The 22,565-nt window shown below is 35.8% G+C and overlaps 1 protein-coding gene and 1 long non-coding RNA gene across 2 annotated transcripts; both read right to left on the reverse strand.

The window, feature by feature from the left end:
- Window positions 1-264: 264 nt before the first annotated feature.
- Window positions 265-4,397, reverse strand: LOC113293736. The gene is made up of 6 exons (XM_026542274.1): window positions 3,994-4,397; window positions 3,835-3,904; window positions 2,682-2,795; window positions 2,307-2,413; window positions 2,129-2,216; window positions 265-780 (listed from the first exon to the last, which is right to left on the reverse strand). The coding sequence occupies exons 1-6, from the start codon at window positions 4,324-4,326 to the stop codon at window positions 665-667; spliced, it is 828 nt and encodes a 275-aa protein (XP_026398059.1). The 5' UTR covers window positions 4,327-4,397; the 3' UTR covers window positions 265-664.
- Window positions 4,398-5,158: 761 nt separating this feature from the next.
- On the reverse strand, window positions 5,159-15,629 carry LOC113293737. Its single transcript, XR_003332516.1, has 3 exons — window positions 15,264-15,629; window positions 15,000-15,140; window positions 5,159-5,508 (listed from the first exon to the last, which is right to left on the reverse strand). It is a non-coding gene; the product is annotated as an uncharacterized LOC113293737 (long non-coding RNA).
- Between the last annotated feature and the right edge of the window lie 6,936 nt (window positions 15,630-22,565).

The following is a 22,565-nucleotide window of genomic DNA, read 5'->3' on the forward strand; positions in this document are numbered from 1 at the left end:
TATGTCTACAATTGCAATGACAAAAAATCCAGTGTTCCACGGACGGACGAAGCATATAGAGCTACGACATCACTTCATCAGAGAGTTGGTAGAGAACAAGGAAATCGAGCTCCAATTCTGTCCGACGCAAGAACAAAATGCGGACATTTTCACAAAAGCAGTCACGGTGGATAAATTCAATCATTTTAGAGAAAAACTTAACATCACAAATTAAGAGAGGGTGTTAAAAACATAATTTGTGAAAACCGAATAAGTAAAGCCCAAATAATCATCTACACTAAGTAAAGCCCAATACTAGAATCTTCTAGGCCTTCTTTACATCAAGTATTATCTAGAGAATTCTTCTCTCTAAAATTTTCCTGTAATATCTAAGTTGAGAGTGTAAAGAAGAGTCTAGATAGAACTATCTAGAGAAGTAAGTAGTTGGTCATGAAGCCTATAAATAGGCATAGGATGGATTCATTTATGATCATCTAACAACAATCAAAAACTCAAGTGAGTAAACAAGAGTTAGAGTGAAAGCTAGAGTTTAGAGTAAGAACCAAAGTGCCTCTTTGTAACCAACTAGTGTAAGCCAAAGTTGCTACACAAGCCTCTTGTAATATTTTCATTTTCATATTAATATAAGCCTCACCTTTCAATTAACCAACCTCTCTTCCTAAATTCATTTCCATAAACCCATCACATTTCCGCATTGCGTCAACAAATTTGGATGTCCCGAGTATGTCTTGTGATGAAAAAATCTTGTTTTGCCATCCTCGATGACACCTAAGAAAATCCCTGCACATAACAACATCCATGTTAGGATCAATACTGTTACAAACTGGCTTAAAGATTTAATGGTAGATAATGCTTGGTTTGTGCCATTGGAGCTGCAGTCATTCATATCAAATGACAGGTTGCCTGAAATTGGTGGAGGAGAAGACATGGAGTGGTCACAAAAATGGACAATTTGTCACAGCTGTAGTAGCAGTGGAAAAATTTAGAGTTAGAGAACCAAAACTTACATGGCCAGCTCATATTTGGAAACCATTCTTGCAGTGGTAGCAATATTTGGATGATGAGGAAATGAAAAAGAGGGAAGAGGGGTTATGAAATTGTCTCTAGATGCTGCATTTGTGAAGAAGATCAAGACAGTAGGTGTCAAACACTATGGAATTGTAACTTCAGTAGGAGTATTTGGTCCTGGCTTTGTTTAATTTTTGGATTCAAAAACCCTGGCTCTTTTGAAGACATTTGTGTTGCAGCAAAGAATAAAAGCCCAATCATACAAGAACTATGGATGACAGCAGCCTGTGCAACTATGAGAGAACTGTGGTTTCAAAGGAATAAAAAACTGTTTGAAGAAGTTATGTTTTTAAAAGCAGAATATACAAAATTGTTCAGGAAGGAAGTTATAGAATGAAAGGAAATAAATGGGGACAGGATTATGATGCTCGAGTGATATATTTCTTTAAAACTGGTGATAGAGGTATTAAATTTCATTATATTAAGGAATCATTCTGGTCAGCTCCTGCAGAAGGTTATATACTACTTTGTTGTGCTGGAATTTCCTTTGGGAATCCAGGAAATGCTGGTAATGGAGTGATTGCTAGGAACTACAAAAGCCAGGTACTCTAACAGGTGGTGTGGGAGTGGCAGACAAAGCTATAGCTGGAGAATATGCAGTTCTGTGTGCTCTTGAATGGGCTATCTCTATGGAATGCAATAAGGTAATAATTCAGTCTGATTTGAAGCTATGGCTGAAGGTAAAGCAGAAGTTTGAAGAAATTAAATTCATTTATTGCCTTAGTGTGATAAACTTTACTGCAATCACTTTGGCAAAAAAAAAGGAGCAACTTTGGGTGCTGGAGAAAGAATAATACATTTGGGCAGGCCTCAGAGTTTAAAAAGAATTGAAATGTCAGGAGTTCCCTATTATAGATTCTGTTAAAATGTAAAAGGCTTTATTTTAGTTACTTATTTTGTAAGTCCCGAGTCAGTTTAGTCTTGTATTAACTTTGGCTTTGTTTTGGCTATTCAATCAATAAAATGTGTGATTCAGCAAATTTCTGAATTGTAACAGCAGTGGCTTAGAAAATACTAGTATAAAACACTTTATAAGATGTAAACAATGTAGACAGTGTACCTGAATTGATGGATTTACGGTAGTATGTGCGCATGGTTTCCTCGACTAGATTTGCTAATCCGTCTGCTGTACGCATTTCGGTCATTGCCTACATCAAAACCATTTAAATTCACAACTTAAGTATTTTGTACAATTGTAATTAAGTAATTTTAAAGTAATTTTAAGATAGGAGAATTACCTTATTGGCCACCTGCCGGTGCACCTTCAAGTTGTATGTCTCGTCACCACAAGTAGCCATTGAACAATTTGCATCCACCCCGAGCAGCTTGGGGCTTTGATATTCGACTGTTACATTATATAAACGGTTACAAATTCTAGAAACTAACAAGGTTCTAAAATCAACAACAAAACCTCATGAACTATACAATCTTGAAAACAAGGTTTATCAGACTGTAACCTAGCTAGAAGTTTGCGTCTTGAAAACAATTTAGTAATAGGTTTATCATTCGGAGAACGAATAAAGGGATGTATTTTCATTCCCCATACGAAATGACCATGTAAAACTACATTTTATAAATAGAGAAGGCTGTTTAAGACGTTCGATGAATCATACCCCATGAGTCCAGCACCACCAATGAGCCATTTTTGTAAGTGCAGCGAGTGTCTGATCCAAATGCTATTCTTCCTCTACTTAAAGGCAGTCCTAAAATGACAGTCCCAAGACGCCCTGCATAAACAAATATATAGACTATTATAATTTGGGGGAGATCACTTCTACCATACGAAAAGGGTCAAATCTAAGAAATGCCTAGGAGCTAAAGCATACTGACAATACTGAGATAACTCAAGAAAGCTCCAACTTTCCCTGAACCATGCATTACCCTGCCCAAACTAGTAATGCCTAGTCCCAGCTCTAAGATATATTTCTCCGTTCCACAATCATATTCACAGTGGTATTCCCATAAATCAGTTCTAAGGTTACAAAACTGCAAGTAATGTACATGTAGGACAAAGAACGCAATGGTGTAAAACAATCCTAAGCCTTTAACTGTACATAAGTATTCCAATTCATAATGCTATCCGCAAAAATCATCTGATGTCGTATTCTAGTTCTAAAGGATCAATTATATCAGGCGGGTTTGAGGTCTAAAATCAGTAGTATATAAAGTGAACAAGTTGGGCAAGGATGTGCAAAAGAATCCTAATCTATTCAAGTTACAGTAGATTCGAATTAACGGCTTAAATAAGCTCAAAATTGAGTCCAGCCCAAAACCTAGTGAGTCAGAAATACAAAGACACAGGAAATAGATAAATGAAATTCAAAGTTTTTCACATAGAAAAAGTACTCCAATGGGGTTAGCCTGGACCTAAAATACACATTTGTGACTATCACCATTGAAAATCCAAAATTAAAAGAGATTAACAAGCACAAACCAATTTTTATCACCACAAATTAATTGTCTGCAGTAAATAAATCAAAATCCTTAGATGTTAAAAATTCACATTTCCAAAATGTTAAGTATCTGAAATTCCTCCATCTAAGGCTATAAGAAAAGGCAAAAAAAAAATCCCTCAAACTCTTATGTTTGCACCTGGTGAACCCCAAAATCCAACCCTGAAATCAAGACCAGGAACCTCCACATCACCATTATCAATCTCCTCATGAACAGATCTCTTATGTCCAGCAATTTTACTATTTTTTACTGTTTTTTTTTTCCTGGAGATAAATTGTAAAGGGGTATATAAAGATAAAAGTAAAAAGTTACCTTGAATAGCAGGGCCAGGGCAAAACCTTGGAATTTCCAGATCCCCCATCCCAATACTTATCTGTCCATCCTGCCAAAAATAGCAAAGAAGAAATCAATATATATATATATATATGTGAAATCAAATCCAGAAAATATCAAATCAAGATAATCACTCACATCAAGTATTAAATTGTGCATTTTCTCATGTTCAAACAAACACAAGAACAACTTGAAAAGTTTCAGACCATGATATTTGAAACACAGATTTGGGCTGCACCAGAAGATCTTTCTTCTATTCTTCACAGAAGTGACACCCATGCTTTTTCTCACATACTCATTCTCTGCTCTCACCAGAGTCTTGAATTCTTGGACTGATACTACTGCATCTCTTGACCTTTCTAACTTAACAATAACGCTCACTCCATTCGGTAACACTACATGAAATGAGTAAGATCTAGTATCCAGTTGCACAAACTTTCTTTTCCTTGCTACTGAAATAGATTTCTCCATGTTTCTGTAACTCTACAGACCTGATTAAATGATGAGGAGAAGAGGTTTTTTTAAGGTGGAGGCGCTCAAGATCTGTTTTTTTTGGCTGAAATGATTTTATAAAGGTTTAGGGTTTTTGTTTGGGGAATTATAGTTTCAGTATTACTTTCTGGACTGAAACTAAATATGGCAAAGAAGCATCAAGAGGGAAAACGACAAAGTTCCCTTTGCATTCTTTTATATGTGGACACGTGTTCTTGAATATAAAATTTACTTCTCTTACTGTCTCTAAGTCACGGTCATTTTCTATCTTACAAATCCAATTGGTAAAACTTTGGCACCTTGGTCTCTTTCTTGTCTAAACAAAGCTTGAAGTAAAAAAAAAAGCCAAATCCAACCTTGGAACCATCATACTAGGAACCAAAACTGTATGTAACTATGTATTATCACCCATCTTATCGAATTTGCAAACCATAGGAAACTAGATATTTGTGGGTCATTAGCTTGTTCGTTTTTGAATCTGTAATATTTGTCCGGCATGCAGCAAGTAAGAAAGCTCACCGGGTGGGTGGTAGCATTTGCATTACGGAATTCGTAGCCTCGGAGAAGAATCCAAGATGTTAGACATAAACCCATTGAGCAAGGTTATACCAACATGACATGAAATTCCTTCACATTTACCATTACTTTTGTTCCGTTGAAGATAATCAACTCCCTACTGTTAACACGGGCCATAAGGTTGCAGTCACTTCCAAAGTGATGGTAATTAGGGATTCAAAATGCAATAACCATAAAATGAATGAGGTTCCAAACCACCAACCACAACAAGTACAACTTTAGCAAGGATTGCCTGCTAGTCCTGTAAATGAAAAAGAATGTGAAACAACAACTGAGATTTATTAATTCTTTGGTGGACTCTGAATTTGAAAACCCAAGATTGCACCTTTCTTCTTTGTAGTTGTTGTAAGCTTAAGTTCCTCTTTGTCTATTTATTTTGCTATTCCTCTCTAGAGACTTACAAAGCCTCGAGTTCTGAGCACAAAACAGCACCAAGTCAAGTCGTAAGCCATAATTTCCTCAAGCAAATACCCTCTTAGCCAAAGAAGAACACGTTGAGACTTATGTTGCTTGTAACTCCAGATTTTCTTAGCTCAAGGAGTTGTTTTATCAGCTCTCACTGTTTCATTTTCTTCGCCAGATGAACTGTGGTACATAGAAAAAAAGAACTATTTAAGCATATTGCAGGTAATCAAACACAGGAAACTTGCACTTTGTTGAACTGTTAAGACAATAAACTGGGGAACCACCTCCAACCAAAGTAAAAGCTGGTAATTCCTTCAGGGCATAGTAAACTTTAGCCTTCAGAAACTCAACCATTTCATAATTTCATAACAAAGATAGGTACATTCAGATTAAAGCCTTCACACAAAGATGTAAGGGTGTTCAAATTTTTAGATTGAAAGGAAACAAAAAAGGGCGATGAGAAATATCCAACCCGTCCTTGATATCTAAGACAATCTCAAGGGTTTCACAATACATTGATTCGTTGCAGCCTCATCCATCAAATGTTTACCATCAGTAAACACAATCCAAGACGGGGTAATGCAAAAGAAGCATAAGCTAAGTCTTTTGAATCTACTACATTTATCATCATCAATATGTCTTTTGTCTTTTATTATCCTGTTTCCTCGTCGTATCTCTACAGACTCAAGAAGATATAACTTATAAGTCAACAACACGATCCCAGTAATGTATGGTATTAACCAAATTTATGCTTACTGATGAACACGCAAGTGCGACGCATTTTCACCCATAATTACATGAGCTATAACTCATTTTATCACTAATAATATTGTTTTAAGTCTTTTCAAGGAAATAAGCTCTTATGGAAAAGTTGCTCGAAAAGTGGTTTTTGGACCCCGGAGGACACTTGTTATTCGAACTCACAATTTTGGATAAGGGGTAACCTATTATTATGGGGCACTCCACTGGCTAAGGGGCTACCTGATTTGTTATATACACCCCACCGCTATGGGCACCCTTCAAATTATTACGGGGCACCCTTCTTCATCACCAAGAACACAAGGTTTTGGCGGGAAAAATGAATCTGTTTCTGCGAATATTTTTGGGATTGATTTGAGGAGATATTGTGGGGATTTACTCTCGGATATGGATAGATACCATCCTGTTTCGAGTAAACAGGGGTGGTAATTGCATTTGAATCGAGAAAGGAAGGAAATTATCACTGGTTAGAAGAAATTGAGGATGAAGATATTTCATAGATTTTGTTGAGTTATTGTGGATGATTTTGTTGCAGATTTTTGGTAAGATTTTGTGTGATTTATTCGTGCAAATGGATTTGGCTGAAGTTATAGCGGCATGACAGGATTGGTAAGGTGCATAATTCCGAAGAAGGAAAGATATATACACGATTTTTATAAAAGAGGGAAGAAATATCTTCGGGTTTATGGTTGGGTTTCTGGTGAGTTTAATACAGAAGTTAAGTGCAGTTAAGAGAGGATATTCTCCCATGATCCATATATTTATCATATCAACAGAGTTTGGGAAGTTTTCAAGACAGTTAACGCATGAAGAGAAAGAAATAATCTTCGTGTAATGGCAGTGAGAATAATGGATTAAAGAGAAAATATTCTGCATTAAACTGAGGATATTTGGATGTTGTGGAGTATAAAAAGATAGTTGGTAAACAGATAAAGGATATCGAGAGTCTGGGGAAGAAAATAGACTTCTCTGCTGCTGCAGAGAGAAGAAGAAGAAGAGCTTTGACGCCTACAGACTGTCGCAAGAAACTGTCGTTTATTGACAGTACTTGTAACAGTCTGTCTGGCACGCTTAATTTGTATTTGCAACATCTATTGTAACAGTGATTTCTGTAACGCCGACACAGCGTTGCAGATTCATTGTATTATTAGTTTTCTTTAATAAAAATACCATTTGAGCTATAAATTATATTTTTGAGTTTGTATTTATCATGAGAAGCTAAACCCGAACACTGGGTCGACGGAGGAAGACGAATTTCATACATGGGTAAAATTATTTAATTCTTTATAAGACTTTTGCATTAATTTTAATTGAAATATGATTTGAAAAAATTAGTTATCATTTTATTAGATGGGTCGTGCTTGCTTAGATGTTTGATGTCCCATGCTTACGATTTATAACTAATGTTTGGAGAATCTACCTTGGCAAAAATAAGAGTCAATATTGTTTTATTTATTGAGCGATAATTGTTTGAGAATGAATAATTGAACCTCTTGATATGAGTTTGGCCGAATCCTAGACCCAGTAACTCTCTATTTTATTCCTTTAAATTAATCTTAACAAGTCTTAGAGTTCGAATCCCTATTTACTACAATTACAACGACAATCAAAAAAAATCTAAGTCATTTTGGCGCCGCCGACGCGGATTTGTTTTTAGTTTTTCTTTCTTTTTTTTAGTTTTTATAGTATTTTCTTTAGATTTTCTTTTTCCTTTTTATGCGTTTCTTTTTGTATTTCTTTTCAGGGACTTTTTGAGGATGATGCCTTCTTCTGAGGAGACGTCACCTACGATGACGCTGGCGGAGTATAAGCGTAGAAAGTCAAATTATCTGGAAACCTCATCTGAGATGGCGCTTGCTGAATATAAGCGTAGGCAACGGTATGGAGTTTTTGATCCACATGTGGTAAGTGAAGAATCCCCTCTAGAGATATATGAGAAGTATTATAAACACACACCACTTAGCTTGGAACTAAGATTGAGAATTCTGGAATGCCAAAAATTATTTAATGATGATGATGACTGTAGTGACTCTCTGATCGAGGCAGAATTTTTAGATGACCCTGTGAATGATTGTGTAGATGATTTGTCTAATTTATTAGAAGAATCTATCTCGCAAGATCTTTCACCCAACTTAGAGGTTGTTTCTAGTCCCCTAGACTTCCAAAAGTTACCTAATTTAGGGTTAGAATTATGTGCTTCAAAATTTTTGTTGGATTACTTTGCATCTAAATACCCAGAGGACTTGCCTATTCCTGATACAGTGCATGAGCCGATTGATAATTCCCCAGTCTCAATAGAATTCCCATATTTTGTTCTTTACGCACTTCCTTGTGCAGTAAAAACTTGGTTTAGGGGTAAATCTTGGTTTTTGATAGTTTCAGCGTCTCCACGTTTTCATGACATAAATGTGAAGATGTCGTTTGTAAATATTGTATTTTGGGTCGATCCCCAAGTTTTCAGGTTATTAGTGTACGGGGATCCTTTTTGTACATTCCAGTAGGTGTATTTTTATTTTTATTTTTATATTTTCGTTTACTTTTTTGCATTTTATGGATTTCCCATCTTAAGTTTTGAATTGGATGACTCAATTACATTGAGGACAATGTAACATTTAAGTGTGGGGGAGTGGTTAATGTTTTATTTTTCTGTTTTAGGAATTTCTTGCATATTATGACCAGCTGTGTAGCGGGTCTACAAAAAAAAAACCGCTCCATAGCTGGTCATAATTGTTTTTGCCCTATTTACTATAATAACGGTGAGACCTTGGGTATCAAAGCTCCTCACAGCTTCCCTCGTCTCAATTCAACTTACTTCCAGAGAGGCTTGCTCAGATTGTAACGAATTCCTTTTCGAAAGATTAGAAGCTGGTCTAGAAACAATCTAAGTGGAGCCATCATGCTTGTTGTTTGCTAGATTTTATAGGTTTGATTTGGTCGAGTTAGCCTTGTTTGTGATTGTGTAGAATTCCCTTGCAATTAAGAATGTCGAACTGGTACGATAGAAGCTAATACAATAATTATCGACCTGAATTTGAATACAGACATCATCCTTTTTATGACCATATTGGGAATAGTGGTTGGGAACGCCATCCTTTGGAAGGATATGGGTCATACCCTGGTGAGCCCAATTACTATCCACACATGCATCAGTCTTACGAGCAAGAAGATTATATTACTGGTTCTTCGTCTCTAGAGGATACAATCAAACTATTGAAAAGTAGTCCTTTTTATGATCCCTCTGTTCCTATTCCTCCTTTAGAAGAGTCCCTCAGGAAGTTAGATGAGTCGACACGTAAGTTAGCAGAAATGAATAACTTAGTTTTTGACGAAAGAGAACTTTTTATAGAGGAATCCCTCAAGCTGATGGCTGAGACGAACGAAAGACTTGCTCGAAGTAATCTTACTTTCCAATATAGTGTTTCCAATAATACCCTTAAAAATGAGGATAGTTATTTTCATAATCAAGATGACGAGGTTAGAATTGGTAACACTACTTGTTTTGATGAGGTTCGATCATTTTCATGTTATTATAATGATGATTATGATGAGGATAGTATCGATGAAGAACATGAAATATGTAGGCATAGTGATCAGGAATTTGTTACTCCAATTAAGCTTTACGATGATAATATTATTTCTAGTTCAAATTCAAATAATTTTTATAATTATTCACCTATTCAAAAGGACGAGGATTTGACTAGAGATACCCCCGTTTTAGATGATGTAGTATTTCCTGTCTACGAAGCCGATGATAGTTTTGAGGAACGAGTTTATTCTGAGAATATTGTTTTAGAGTCTAGAAATTTAGAAACATTAGACTTAGAAAAAGAAAATGAACTCGTAGAAATGAGTGAGGATGAACCCGACTTAAAAGAATCAATTGACCATTTTCGGGAATCCGATGACCTAGAAAATTAGGGAAGTTGTGACTAGTCTTTCTAGAGACACGGAAAACTCTAAGTTTGGGGGTGATTATCATTCTCCGTGTGCTTTAACTCTTAAAAGTTCCCTCGTGTAGGACTTGACATTTGTGCCTCAACCATCTTACAAGATTATCTTCGTATATTTTTTCCTGAACCTAATGATGTCTAAAGAGAAGCTCAGTTGTTAGAAACCCATCCTCTGGTTGATGTGGTTGACCCAGGCTATGATACCAAGATTGACATTGTTTTCCCACCAACAAATTTTCTTCCAATTGTGGGAACATTTGATTTTAAGATGTGTCGGTTATTAAGTTTTGAGACTAAACCTAATTACTTTAGGAGAATAGGGTCGAGACATTTTCTTAAGGAAGACCAACTCTTTCATTGTGGTCAGTTTTGTGAGTCAAGTCTAATTGACTTTAAGGATCCGCAGTTGTTCAGGTTATTGTTATGTGCTTCTAAGTTCCTACTTGAGTATTTCCAGACTCTACAACCTGATCTTAAGAATCCTTCTTTTGAGGAAGTCCAACCTATGAAAGCATTTTATTTAGACCCTTTTATAGAGTCTGGACCTGAGCCACAACTAGAGATAGTTGTCTTAAACAAAAAGTTAAATAAGGGTATGTTTGGTATCTTCTTGGTCTGTTGCAGTTTCCTCTTCTTGTGGTTAGCACTTTTTGATCCAGATGACCCAAACTTATTCCGGCTACTTCTATATGATTATATGAGGTGATTAATTCCTTCCGAAGTCTGGCTGAAGACTTTAAACTTAGCACTTCTTGGGAGGTAACCCAATCTCATGCAACACGGTAATATCTTTCCTGAACTCTTTTGCTTCAAATGGTAACAGTTTCTCTTTGTTCATATGCTTTTAATTTTATCGTTAGAACATTGAGGACAATGTTAGATTTAAGTTTGGGGGTATGGGAGAAACTTTTTAGTTGCACTTTTGAAACTTCTAGCGTCACATGGTATCTGGTTAGCTAAGTTTACATACTGTTTCTCACCGAAAAGATAGAAATTGGAATGCTAGGGATAACAACCTTTGAGACATTAGAGAAAAAGACATTGAGATCCTTGAAATTCAGGAGAGAACTTGTTCCTTTTAGAGGGTAACCGTGATGGACCTAACCATACATGATGGAAAGGAAAGTAGGTCAGGAAATGCCAGAAAGACAAAGCAACCTCACAATGTAGTCTTAGTTACTGGATTGCGACTCTCTCTCAGTAGAAACTTATCATCATCAACAAGCGGAGCGACATCAAAATCTATGAAGAAAGTTGAAGACGTTTTAGGTTTAGAAGCAACAATAGATAAGAATAATTCAAAAATCAAAGTTGAAGTTATAAGAGCAAATGATATAAGTTGTTAGAATCCATGATACCAAGACATCACAAGTTGCGAAAATCCAAGTTTTGAAAGTCCTTCTCCCATGGCCATGTAAATTGTTGTCTTGTAATTTTTGTTTCCAAAAAAATAAGAAAAATAAAAAAAAATCATTGTTACGTTTTGTTCAATAAGGCTAAAGGGAAGTAGAAATCTATAAGTCAAGCAAGAAATCGAAGAGAAGAGTTAATTGTCAAGGTTCTATGAGGTTCGACAGTTTATCATCAACAGTTGAAGACCGAAGAAGACGTTGTTTCTACTGAGCACTATGAGAGAGTCGAAGAAAGATACATTTGGTTGCTTTGTTAGTCCGCTTTCAATCTGGCACAAGATCTTTCTAGCACTGGTTTAACTCATCACACGTAATTAGTCCAGCTGTGTAGCAGATGTCCCTCTCATCTTTATCTCTCCCCTAATCGTATCCAGCTGTAAAGCAGCAGACGCATCTTACAATGTTTATCTAGCTGCGTAGCGGATATCTCTTTATCTAGCAGTGTTGCGGATGTGTCTCCCTTTTCTTCAGTCAGCTTTAGAGCTGACACCTTTAATTTCTCTGGCATTCTAGTTACTTGGAGATAGGTTGAGAATATGTATGTCCTCATAACTATTTGGATACTTGTGACCAATTAGAAGTAATGGTTTTGTGGGTACACCTCTGGTAAACCCTCCCGAGATTAACTCGGTTTTATTTATTTTTTATTAGTTTTGCTCGAGGACTAGCAAATAATAAGTTTGGGGGTAATTGATAGACGCACTTATGTGTCTAATTTGTCCTCAATGTTTCGTATTGTTGGTACTCGTTTTCGTCCTTATTATGGTGTTTTGTGTATTTTTAGGTATTTTTGGAAAATAAATGTTGTTGGAAAATCGCTCGAAAAATCACTCGGAACACCCCGGAGGACACTTGCTATACGGAGCCCAGATTTGGTTAAGGGGCATCACAATTACTAAGGGGCGCCCCAAAAGGCAGCTGCTATTCCCACCCTACAGCTGGTTAGGGGGCACCATCTTCTTCGTTTGAAAATTAAATTTGGCGTGAAAAAGAAGCACTGAAACTGGATGAAGTTTCGATCGAAATTTGAAGCAGTTCTGGGTAGACTAAAGGGCTGAAACTTAATGGGTAGTTGTGATATGTCCTAACAAAGCTGGTATGGGTGTTTGTTTCGACCCAGTTTGGCTGGAATTGACGTGGTGAAGAAAACAGGGAGTACGTGGCCGTAAAACTCCATCATGGGATTACAACAAATTGAAACGTGTACTGCTCGTGTTTGGATGGAGTTTGGACTCTGCAGAGGCGTGTAGAAGGAAAATAAGGAAGGTTGGACAGCTGCAGATGCTCGGATGAAGAAAAAAATATCCGGAGAATATTTTTTATTTACTGCCGAATAATAGAGAATTTGTGGTATTTAACTCGAGATTCGAGGGGGCTGTTGAGTATAAATAGGCTGCTGGGATATCATATAATGGAGACAGAGAGATTGGAAGAAGTTTAGAGCACCACAGAGTCAAAAAAATCGAATTTGCAGAGAGACCACCTGCTGCTGCTGCTGCCATTGAAGAACACTGAAGAACACGAAGAACAGACTCGCCACAACCGTCGTTTTTAAACAGTGTCAGCGACTCATACTGTGGGTCGCAGATCATAGACAGACTTAAAAAACGCAACAGTACAGTAACGGCTCTTTGTAACGGCTTTTGCAATAGTTATAAGCATTGCAAACCCGATTTTTATTATAATTGTCCCTTATTCATCATTTGTAACCCTTTGAGCATAAATGAAATCAACTTTTGAGCGTGTTTCCAACATGATGAGCGGCTAATTCTCTCGTAACCAAGGAAATTGATGAAGTTATTCACACATGAAAAATGGATAACTATTTCATTTTCTCTAATATTTTGATTATAATTCACTCAATCACTGCTTTTATAGAGTTCTTAAAAGTTTACATAATTTTCTTCATTAGTTGTGATTCAATTAGATAGGTTATGCTTTGGTTAGATAATCTATGCTTAAGGGATACAATTAATTTTTGAGAATATGTTCGATTATTTGTGGATTAAGAAATAAAGGATTAAAAGGATAATTAGAGTTATGAAATATTTGACATCATTCATGTGTAATAGTGAATTCTAGTGTCTTGGTTACCTCTCGTCCACTTTGTTAATATTTTTGTATATAATTTTATTAAATCTTTAAATTTAATCTTCACAAGTCCGAGAGTTTGAACCTCATTACTACAACAAAGGTTCTCTGTAAGATCTCGTAGAGTATGCATCTTTCAATATGGTATTAACAATGTCAATGCATTTGTAGAGTATGCATCAATAGGGCGGAAAGAAGAATTACAGGAAAATGTTTTGTAAAGCATGCATCTTTTATGACCATGCAGGCTTTTGTATGGGTGTCATTCAGAAACTCACCAGTAAGTGTAATAAAGCTTCAGATTAATGTGCAATCCAAAAATCTAAATCAAATTAAATACTCAAAAATATTCTACTTCTAAGCACAAAAATTAGCTTCATAAAGCAAAATTGTAAACTATAGATTGCATGGACGGAGTAAATGACGATGCTTTACACTGAGTCATTAACTTTTAAGCATATATAGAAAATTTTACTTGGACAGAAAGATTTTGTTTTCAACAATGGATAGAAAATTAATACGTCCAAAGTTCCCAGGTGTAACTGGTTACAACTGTGCTCCACCATATATGAACTTATAAATATGATGTCCTTTTTTAATCTAGATACAGGACATATACCGAAGTACCTTCTAGCAAATCTTTCACTTAACCCAAACATGCAATAAATCAGCATATTCTTACAAAAATGTAAACATGGTACTATTTTGATATTTGAATGTAAGACCTAGTTTTCATTAGTAGTCTTTCACTGAACTCGACACTTATGTGTACTACTGAGCTTCAATATGATTAGGCAATTGAAGACTTTTTCCCAAACTAAACTTAAAACCCAATATCCTAGAAATCTTGAATTTCCTTGTAGCTTGGAGTGTTACGGTCCTTGCCATGGGGTAATTAAGCTACAGATATTGTTTCACCAATTTACTTAACCACATATCCGTGACCTACTGTAAACTAAAGAAACCCGAAAGACAACATATCAATAGCTGGAAAATCACTTCGTACTTAGATTTGAAGACACTGGAAAATTTTATCAAACTATAAAAGTAAATGTAGATTGCACATACTTTCTTTAATGATATAAACCAAAATTATTAAACCTATGTAAGCGTTGTAACGTGAATTTGAATGAACAGAATCACTATACGAGCCACAATTGATTGCTATAATACAAACCTACGTGAGTTGTAAGATGAATTTGAATAAACAAAATCACTATACTAGCCACAATTGATTGCTAAGAGTAAACATTAATTGCAGCTTTAAAGCTACTAACTATTTCCATTTAACCATAATTAGTTAGGCAAAACTACCAAAATAATCACACCCGGAATAGATTTTTCCTAAATTAAAAAGAACCCACAACAGGAAAAGGAAATTAAGTGACACCGAACTAAGAATCTAACTCATATGTGAACCAAATTAACAAAGCGGCATCAAATAAGAGTTGATACTTACCACAAATAGTAATGGGGGGATTCAAACTCCAAAATACCAATAAGAAACCTCGGAATCTCTTTAATAATTTCTGACTCAGATAACTGAATGATAATTTCTCTGGAGGCTTAGGAGACTTCTTGAACAATCGATCCCATACATCTGAAAAGAGGCATTTCACAAAGACCCTAAAATTAGACTTTTGCTAGAGAAACAACAATAAATATCGAAAACCCAGAATGAAAATGAAACAAAAATGAAGATTTTAGGCATAAAACATCTCACCTGTAGAGCCAAACCAACTGCAATCATACCCATCTTCAACAATAATAAACTTCCCAAGCTTGTTTTCATCATCTTTGAATCATTTGATACCTAATAAATTTCTTACCTCTCCAAGGAGACCTCTTGGTTTACTGGTAAAACCTCCCTGATGAATGAGCAGTTCTGAGTTTTGACGAATGAATGAGCAGTTTGTAGAATATTCGAATTGTTACTTGGAAGGTCCAAAGTCCAAACAGGAAGAATACAATCTTGATTCCGGGCAAGTGGGTGTGGAGAGAGTGAAAAACAAAAATTGTGGACAGAAAATGGGACCAAATTTTGAGGAAGAAGAGAGTGTGGGTGGTGTAGCTGTGAAAGATAGAAGAAACTGTCCGTTAATGGGTGGTAGTAGGCTCCAATGGTGGTAGGTGTGAGTACCATGTAAACAAAAGGTAAGAAATTTAATTGATGTTGGGCCAGCCAGAATCCATATGGCCAAGCACAATGGTTCACCGAATCTCTTTATTAAGAACTATTTTTTGGGACCATGGTTTTTCTGGGGACCATGGTTTTATTTTGGGTAAAGGCATTAGAAATAATTGTAGGTCATCCCACATCTAGTTATTTATTTAATACCTAATCTACCCTCTTAATTAATTTTAGGTTATGATTAATGAATGATTTAGTTAAAAACAATTAGTGAGATTAAATTAAAAGATGGGTTTATTATTAGTTGAGTAGAATTATTGAGAGAGTAGAGTTAGAGACGATGAAGGAAAAAAACATGGAAAATAGATTTTTTTTCCTCAGTTCACTAAGTTTGAGTATTCAATTGATGAAAACTCATCTGATTTTTCATCTCCATCCTCTCCTAGAATATTTGTTAATCTTCAAAATGATCCGGATTTGAACTGGATTTTGAACAGTTCGGTTACTTTATATGAAGAACAAGTAATCGAACTCATCTGAACATGTAGTTCGGTTACTTTATATGAAGAACAAGTAACCGAACTCATCTGAAGCTGTAGTTCGGTTGCCCCGTGAGATGAACAAGTAACCGAACTCATCTGAAAGTGTAGTTCGGTTACTTATTCCAAACACGCAGGTTACCGAACTCTCTAATAATAGAATTTCTAGGAGTTACAGCGTTATGTTCGATTGGTTCTCAATTAACCGAACTTTGGTGTATAAAGTTCGGTTGGTTCGCAAACTGCATGCACTTTTGATATAACCGAACTTTACGTAATATAAGAGTATATAAGTTTACAAAGTTCGGTTCTTTCGCAAACTTGAACCTAACAGCTAAGCAACCGAAGTTTGAGTTCGGTTTCTGCGATAAAATTGTGAAGTTACCGAACTTAACGAACAAAAAAAATGTGAAGTTCCAGCGTCTATTGGCTAAGTTCGGTTACTTTGTAGTTTTAAAAAATTTTGCGAAAAACCGAACTCTATTGGCTAAGTTCGGTTATTTTGGAACTCAACATAGTGGCCACAACAACACAGTTCGGTTAGACTGGATTTGTTTTTTTTTCGGTTCTAAGGATGGGGTTCGGTTACTTTGTAGTTTTAAATTTTTTTGCGAAACAACCGAACAGAGAGTTCGGTGACTTAGTTTTAAATCCAATAGAACCGAACTATTCTTCGTGTTCTTCATTTTCAAGAAAAGTTCGGTTAGTAAGCTAAGATTTTTGGAAAATCGGCCTAACCGAACATGGCTCTGTAACTCCTATTAAAACCCTATTTTGATGATTTCTATTCGATTGAAGCAATCAAAATCAAATTAAAGTGAAGGGTTTGTTGGAAAATACCTCTGGAGTGGTCCCATGGCAGAATCAGGCTGCGACTGGCGTCTTTTATACTCGATAAAATTATCATGTAACAGAACTTAATTGTGATTGCATTGATGTTGTTACATTTCATAAATTGGCGGTGGTGGTGGTGGTGGGAGGAGGTGGTGGTGGTGATAATTGGAGGTGGTGGTGGTGGTAATGGGCGGTGGTGGTGGGAAGAGGTGGTGGTTATATATATATAGGCGGTTATTTTGGTTTTAAATTAAATTAGGTTAAGGGTAGGTTAGTCATTTCAACATTTTAGGACACCCCTTATCACTATATGGAAGGTGGCCTAATAAAACCATGGTCCCGTCAAAAAAACCTTGGTCCCTAAAAAATCATTCTTTATTAAACGGAACATCCACAATACACCAAGCGTAATAAAGATTAAAATGTAGATATTAGGGTAGAAACCTGATTTAGTTATTTTTGAAAATAACCGGATACATTACTGAGAAGACTCTCATTTGTAGGTTCAGACTCATTTGGAATCAGCTCAGAATGAGTTGTCCGTCCGATGACTGGATTTGTATAATTAATATCTTCAAGAAAGAATACATAATTGGAGTTCATATTACATATCTCTTGAGCTTTGACAGTATCAAAAGCTATTGTTGCAATTAAAAACAAAGGAACTTCAGCTAAACTAGTAAATTGCTGAGGTGAATTTCTCACTTCTTTAGCCAACAAGTCTAATGCTTTGTTAGCCCTTCTATCTAAATGAACTTCGGTAAAACTAGTAAGATGTCAAAACCTGATTTGAGGCATATTCAAAAAATTTAAATGTTTCGAGGTATACAAAATCATTTTCCTATTTATGATGTTTTCACAAGGAGTGTCCCATCAGTGAGTATATTACTAAGTTACCCTTAATTATTTTAAATTACTTAAATATCTTTCACCTAAATTTAAAACATAAACCTAAATTAACCAAAATCCAAAATTATTTTCAAAATAAAAAATCATTGTCATTCCTAACCTAATTTAATCATTGTCATTAATCAAACCTTTTTGATTTTATTTTTCATCGGTGATTAGTTGTTAACTCATAAACTTTTGATCATTGATTAAAACCACAAGTATAAATGAGTCGTAAAGCGTTGCACAAAGAGGTTTATCTTCAGACCGCACATTGGAATCCGGATCTTTGGTCTTCCTTTTTTTTGGCTCACAAGAACAGTTCGACTGATAATAAAACATGGAGATGATAGCCGAATTTCATTTTGTTAAAGAACACGCTTAATTCGGCTATTCAATTTTCTATTCGAATCAGCCGAACCTGAATTGGTCAGTTACAGAGTTAAGTTCGGTTTATAACTTGTCAGCCGAACCTAGATATATTTTCAGAAAACATAGGTTCGGATGATAAATAATCAGCCGAACCGTTCATCTGTCAGTATCTAGGTTATAAAAATTCAATTTTTTGACAAATTCAACTTATACAAAGGACATTACACTCGTTTAGAAGTCTACCTCCGTATTAGCAAACCTTAATTATCTATCATTTCAGCAAACCCCTATATTCTTATTCTTCTTGTTTAACAAACCGTAACCTAACTATCTCTCAAATAAAACAAAAAAAAAATATTTGCAACTAAGACTATATAATCTTTGAATTAACCACTAATCATTAACATTAACTACTAATTATTAATATTATATTCTAATTATTATCATTAACACTAGTGAAGTAAAGATATTATTATTATCGATTTTACCATATAGTGACTGTATTTTGTCATTACCTTGTATGCCTCAAAACATTATTCTTGCGGAACCCAAACTATATATATATATACATACTTAAAAAAATGGATTAATATATATATATATATATAATTCAGGAACCCATAATCTGGGGAAATGAGGATTAATCTAGGAATATGAATAACTTTTCCCATCTTAACTAGCCTGATATGGGGTGTTTTAAAAGTATAAAAGTTCAAAGTTAACCTTTTCAAATATTATTATTTTTTAAAAAAGATTTAAAAATTTATTGATTTTTTTAAATTAATATTTTTAAAGGGTACTATTACAAGAAAATAGTTATTGGAAGCCTAACAAGCTAACGTCCAACAACGTACTACTACATTAGTTTTGAACATGATGTCTTGCTAACCTACCAGCGAGCCTCATGAACAATCTAATGGAGCCGAAACGGATACGGGACTCATTATGTCCCAAGGGGTGAAAGCTAACTCAATCTTCCATGTTAAATTATGCAATATTGCGCCATTGGTAACTCAAACCTGGAGCGCCTTTGAGGAATGGAATGACCAGCTGGGATAGTTATCCAGATAGAACTACTTAGTTTTAGGTTTAGGTTAAACAAGAATGTAAAAGACCGAAAAGGAGATAAACAGAAACTGGACTTTTATTGATTTTCTCGAGAATTACATATTGAGTTGAATACAGTTTATATACGTGAGTTTCCTTGAACTGTAAGATTCAATATTTCCTAAATGGAGCTGGTTTCCTAATATACGAATAACTAATACAGCTTGGTAAACAAGGTATCGTGTGTTATGTTACGCACGTACCTGGATATGTGTCAACACCCTCCCGCAAGCGTAACGGGTTCTCTTGAACCTTAAAGATGAAAAACGATCCTTGGATAGCGGTTTTGTGAAGATATCCGCAATTTGATCCTTAGACGATATAAACCTGACATCAAGAAGTTTAGAAGCAACTTGATCACGAACAAAATGATAGTCAATCTCAATATACTTTGTCCTTGCATGAAATATGGGATTGACCGTAAGATAAGTAGCACCAAGATTGTCACACCATAGAACAAGAGGAGATTGAGTGGATACACGAAGTTCTGAAAGAAGTGATTGGATCCACATAATTTCAGTAGTGGCAATGGAAAGACCCCTGTATTCGTGTTCAGTACTAGAACGAGACACTGTTTTCTGCTTAAGAGCACTCCAACAGATAATATTACCACCCAAGTAAACACAATAACCACTAGTAGAACGACGATCATCAAGAGAACCATCCCAATAAGAGTCAGTATATGCACTGAATTATAACTGTAGAGAAGGAGATGGCCGAAGAAGTATACCAAAGGTTGGAGTACTTTTAAGATAACGTAGTATTCGCTTTACCATACCCCAGTGAAAAACAGTGGGTGCATGCATAAATTGACATACCTTATTGACAGCATAAGCCAAATCAGGACGAGTAAATGTTAAATATTGTAATGCCCCAACAATACTACGATACTCAGTAGCATCCGTTAATAAGGTACTACGATCAGAAGAGATATCACCAGAAGTACTAAGTGGTGTTTGAATAGGTTTAAAACCATACATTTTTGCTTGAATAAGAAGATCATGAGCATACCTTTGTTGAGAAAGAAACAATCCTGAGGAAGTACGAATCGCTTCAATTCCAAGAAAATAAGACAAGGAGCCAAGATCTTTAATAGCAAATTCTTGTTGCAGACGATCAAGAGTGGATTTGATACTAGAAGAGTTGGAACCTGTAACAATAATATCATCCACATACACCAACATATAAATAGTACCACAGGAACCATTGTAGATAAATAGAGATGTGTCACATTTTGAAGTGACAAACCCAATTTGTAATAAAAAAATACTGAGCCGGTGGTACCATGCACGAGGAGCTTGTTTAAGGCCATAGAGAGAACGATGCAACTTGCAAACGTGTGTAGGAAATCGAGAATCAACATAACCCGAAGGTTGTTTCATGTATACCTCTTCTTGAAGTTCACCATGTAAAAAGGCATTATGCACGTCAAGTTGATGAATTGGCCAATTGGAAGACAGATCCAATGTAATAATAATACGAATAGTACATGGTTTAACAACCGGACTAAACGTTTCAGAAAAATCTATTCCTTCTCGTTGATTGTATCCTTTAGCAACCAAGCGAGACTTACGACATTCGATTTCACCATTAGGCTTCTGTTTGATACGAAATACCCATTTAGATCCAATAACATCCATAGAAGGATGATATGGTACTAGTGTCCAAGTGCCATTTCGAATTAATGCATTGATTTCATCATCCGATGAAACTCTCAAATCTGGATCTTTATGAGCCTCCGAAATACAAGTTGGTTCACGAAGAGAATCATATACCAGTGCATATTTTGAATTAGGTTTGAAAATACCAGCTTTGGCTCTAGTAACCATTGGATGTGTTTCAAGAGCAGGTGGTGTAGCCGAAGGACGTTGGACTGAAACGTCAGTTGAAGTTGGAGCTGGTATTGAAGTTAAAGATGGTGATGGAAGTAAACTTGAAGTGGACAAGGCAGGTGCAGTAGGTGAACTCAAAGTGGATACTGACTATGTGGATCTCGAGGCTAATATTGTAGCTTCACTGATAACGCCTTCCATGATGGAACTTGAGACTGACCCTGAACTTGAAATAGTTGGCGTTGTAGATACAACTAAAGTAGTATCGTCCACTGAATCCAAACGTAAACTAGGCAGAGATGAGTGCTGACGCTGACACTGTGGTGGTGGACCACGTGTAAGATTCTGAGAACCATCTTGAGCTGTGCAAACTGACAGCACATGTGAAATATTGGAGCGAGTAACGGAAACTGGTGGTAATGAAGCCGATAGAGGTGAAGAATTTGTTACCTAAGAATCGATCGATGTCGGCGAAGGTGTAGAGGCAAAGGGAAAAGTGGTCTCATCAAAAACAACATGACGACTTACGTAAATACGACCCGTAGGGATATGGAGATACTTGTAGCCCTTTTGAGATGGATTATAACCAATAAACACTCATTGAGAGGAAAGAGGTTCCATTTTGTGAGACCTATACGGACGTAGGTGAGGATAACATAAACAATCAAATAAACGAAGGGAGGTGTAATCCGATAGAAGACCAAAAAGAGCTTCATATGGAGATTAATTATTAATATAAGTGGAAGGAACACGATTCATTAGATAACACGCAGTGTAAAAAGAATAATACCAATACGAGGATGGTACAGAAGCCATGTTTAGAATTGTAAGACCAATTTCACGAATATGACGATGACGGTGTTTTACTAAACCATTTTGTTCAGAAGTGTGTGGACATGAAAATCTATGAAAAACCCAAGTTTTTGAAGATGCGGAGTAAGTTTGCGATACTCTAGTGCATTATCAGATTGAAATTTTTTGATTTTTCTATTCAAAAGATTTTCAACATGCTTTTGAAAAAAAAAAGAATATAGAGAAGACATAAGACTTTTGAGACATAGGAAACATCCAAGTAAAGCGACTAAACGCATCAATAAAAATGATATAATATTTGTATCCTCCATTAGATAAAATATGAGAAGGTCCCCATACATCTGAGACAATTAAATCTAACGGATTCAAATAAATAGTTTTACTAGGATTAAAAGGTAAGTTATGACTCCTATGTTCATGGCAAGATGAACAAAACTTAATAGTCTGACTGGAAACCGGAAGTGAAAACTGAGAGACGACTTTACGAACTGTAAGCATCATTCGATGTC

This window comes from Papaver somniferum, chromosome 7 (genome assembly GCF_003573695.1).
Source record: "Papaver somniferum cultivar HN1 chromosome 7, ASM357369v1, whole genome shotgun sequence".
NCBI classification, from domain to species: Eukaryota; Viridiplantae; Streptophyta; class Magnoliopsida; order Ranunculales; family Papaveraceae; genus Papaver; species Papaver somniferum.

What these genes read in the sequence shown, in the direction of transcription:
- LOC113293736 (XM_026542274.1), bottom strand. Translation starts at nt 4,326, where the DNA reads ATGGAGAAATCTATTTCAGTAGCAAGGAAAAGAAAGTTTGTGCAACTG. An exon ending in GGTGGTGCTGGACTCATGGG is followed by an intron (nt 2,414 to 2,681) that starts GTATGATTCATC and finishes ATAATGTAACAG; the next exon opens with TCGAATATCAAAGCCCCAAG. An exon ending in ACCGGCAGGTGGCCAATAAG is followed by an intron (nt 2,217 to 2,306) that starts GTAATTCTCCTA and finishes GTTTTGATGTAG; the next exon opens with GCAATGACCGAAATGCGTAC.